At 40.9% G+C, this 3559-nt stretch overlaps 1 protein-coding gene across 1 annotated transcript; it reads left to right on the top strand.

The window, feature by feature from the left end:
- Positions 1 to 636: 636 nt before the first annotated feature.
- Positions 637 to 3429, top strand: SARC_05152 (hypothetical protein; the record flags this gene model as incomplete). The annotated part of the gene is made up of 5 exons (XM_014300983.1): positions 637 to 762; positions 1160 to 1271; positions 1500 to 1669; positions 2393 to 2508; positions 3286 to 3429. Coding segments are annotated over 5 exons (668 nt in total), but the record flags the coding sequence as incomplete, so codon positions are not given.
- Positions 3430 to 3559: the final 130 nt, after the last annotated feature.

Genomic DNA, 3559 nt, shown 5'->3' with positions numbered 1-3559 from the left:
CAATTGGTTTTTATATGCTGTAATTGCGAATGAATGTACATTTATTGAAAAGGCCAATACTTCCCAATAAATCTCTCTCTCTACTTTACGAATATTATATTATACAGCTACCACTGTCGGACGATATTGATGAAGATGGTGAGCCCTTCCGCAGGTATACTACGGGATCCAGCTACTCAAGTTCAGGTAATTCAAAACTTACGAGACTTTACTGGTTTTTCATAGGCCAAGATTCATCTATTAAAATTCAATACTTGTGTTGTCGGTGAATAATGAATACGGCCAACGTTGCTGCTTGGCATCAACTTCGAAATCGCTCTATAATTTACGTTGCCGCACGTGTCCGGGCATATTGTAGCTGTATACCCTGAAACGTAACGCTTTTGTTTTTGGCTTCTATGTATTTTAACATAACAATTCAATCGCGGGTCGTGAGCAACTGTTAGCTTGAATCGACGAATGTAAAGCATTTTTTTCCGGCTTATATGTATCGTAACAAAACAATTCCGTCGCGTTACGTGAGCAACTGTTAGCTTGAATCGACAATTCCGCTATCATAATCCCATTTCGAATCATGCTCAATTGTTTCAACTAGGAACGCTGGGTTGGGACAGACGCGGCGATAGCGATGGCCTCATGACACCCCTCTCCGGCAAATCTCTTGATCTGTTCAATGAAGAGTTTGAACAAGATTCGCAGTACGAATCTGTATTTGAGAATATTGGACTATCATCGCTGAGTGGAGCGTATAGAGACAGAGAGGTATGACTGAATCTCGAAAAATGACAGTATAACACCTATGACATACCATCATAATCGCGGTCAGAATGATGTTTCCCTGTAAACTTTCTGTATCGTACGTAATAAACTTACGGTGCATAAGAGTGTTTTAACTTCAACCCAGTCGAAGATTTCGCGAATGGTAGTTGCATACTATAATTGAGTGTATGCGGGAACCATGATCAGCAGTATCAGTTCTTACAACTTCCAAATAGCTCGCTGTATCATGCGTCCAAAAGCAAACTTGCATTTGCATCATAGTGTTATCAATCATGTTCTCGTATTTCAAAAAAAATGCATGCGTTCCAGTACACGTGTATATTGCTCCTTTGTATTGGCCCAATATACATCGGTTAAAGCCCATTTGTCTGCGACACAGGTCACCTTGCAAAGAGGCAGTGGGGACGAACGCTTTGGCGCGACCTTTGTGGCCTACAAAGAAAAGTTATATGTGGTCCACGTAATACCACAGTCCCCGGCTGATTTTGCAGGTGTGTACCAAGTATAGCCAGCCTGTTGTTTGGGATGCACATCTTGCCTATAGCATATCATATGCACTACCGGCTGTGGTAAAGGTATCACTGTGCAGCAGCACGTATCTCTATATACTATCTTATAACGTGATACCTATTGTTGTTTCAGAAAAGCTTTAGTGTCCATAACGAATCACGAAGGCGTATACGACGGTTCATTTATGCGACTTCGTTCTTCTCCTACAGGTCTGCATTTCGGTCAGCAGGTGGTGAGTATCAATGGCAGTCCCGCCAAAGGTTTTGATGCACAGACAGCCGGCGTTGCCATGACTACGGCTGTGGAGCTAGCGAGCTCTGATGAAGACTTAGTAGATCCACCGCTAGACATGGAGAGCATAGGTCCACAGATGCCCAAGGCATGTGTTGTGATGAATATGGTCAAATATATAGCATTCCGCTATTGATATATAGCATTCCACTATAGATATATAGCATTCCACTATAGATATATAGCATTCCACTATAGATATATAGCATTCCGCTATAGATATATAGCATTTTACTATAGATATATGGTATCCACTATAGATATATAGCATTCCACTATAGATATATAGCATTCCACTATAGATATATAGCATTCCACTATAGATATATAGCATTTCACTACAGATATATAGCATTCCACTATAGATATATAGCATTCCACTATTGATATATAGCATTCCACTATAGATATATAGCATTCCACTATAGATATATAGCATTCCACTATAAATCATTCCACTATAGATATATAGCATTCCACTATAGTTATATAGCATTCCACTATAGATATACATTACACGCTGCAAGTTTTGCTGACTTTACCACCTTGTACCGCTATGCCGGGTGCGTCACATAGCCCCTGGAAATCGCCTGGGACGGATAACTTCTGGTATACCGGAGTCTCATTAAATTTGTATAGTCAGCGCACTAACGCCCACTATCCATCCCATCGCTACTGAGAGACACGCATCTACACTTAGCAGAACACGTGAATTCGACACCAACTATATCTCAACCCCTCCTATACTCATTGCAAATCAACCTATTCGAGCACACTATTGACGTACAGTTCTTGTTCGTTTGTGCTATAGCTCAGTGACAGTGACAGTGCATCCCCTGTGTCCATTACATCTTCACTGAAAGACATCGATCTACACAGCGAAGAAGAAGAGCCATGTCGGGCGCACGACCGATCCCCACTTCACAGGTATTGATTAGTTGTTATGTTTGATAGTTATTATACTCACATCGGACTTCACGTGTGTCAATATCTGCGTAGGCATTCATATTATGTGATTTGTGTGATTAGTGTGAAGGTATGTATGCGTGTGTGTGTGTGTGTGTGCACTGGACTACATATGTCGTTCCTGGCAATTTAACACACAAAAACTAAGAAAAATTGGGCAAAAAAAGGGTATCGGATGAAATGTCTTTGAGTTGGCTTGAACTTGGTCTGATATTTTAGAGTTTTAGGGTTTAGGCATAGTTATAGTAGCCCACCCTCACAAACATAAATGTGTTACAGTGCAACTAGGCTATGCATTGGGTGTTATATGGGAGTTGAGACATGTGTAAGTTCAGAGGAGCAGTTGAAACACTGAACGCAGCAAAGAATGCATAGTATCTTTACATATATTGCGCAATACAAATATATAGCAATACAATGTACAGCACTTCCACTTGGCATTGTGTTGTACTATCATATAGCAATGTAATATACGAACACATCGCAATGTGGTGTATATCACGCAACAACAGATTGTTCTGATGTGCAATACAACACATAGAAATTTACTGTACTCACAAACATTCTCACATACCCCAATCTTCTGTGGCAGAAAGGGGGTGAATACTTTGAATAGGGGCGATCAGCCGTTTTCTAATTTGCTGAGCACAATACACACGCCGGAAATCAGTATCAGTGTCTATCTCAGGCGCTGTTGGTGTACATAATTTTAACCCTGCATACTTCATTTCTCTTCAGCGGAGAGAGGGTACACACCGGGTGCTGCATGGGCGGGAAAGCTTGTGACATGCGAAGTAACAAACGACGGTGTCCGTTGCTAACAACTCGCCTGGTTATTCGCCAGGCAGACTTCCTGCGGAAGCACTTGATTCTGGGCACGGCGTATGTACCGAACTTATTACTCACCGATGAACTGTATTCCTACTTGGTTCATACCCGTGTCATATATATATATATATATATATATATATATATATATATATATATACACACACACACACACACACACACA

This window comes from Sphaeroforma arctica, assembly GCF_001186125.1.
Source record: "Sphaeroforma arctica JP610 unplaced genomic scaffold supercont1.319, whole genome shotgun sequence".
Classification (NCBI taxonomy): domain Eukaryota; class Ichthyosporea; order Ichthyophonida; genus Sphaeroforma; species Sphaeroforma arctica.
This window is presented reverse-complemented; position numbering and strand designations above follow the sequence as displayed.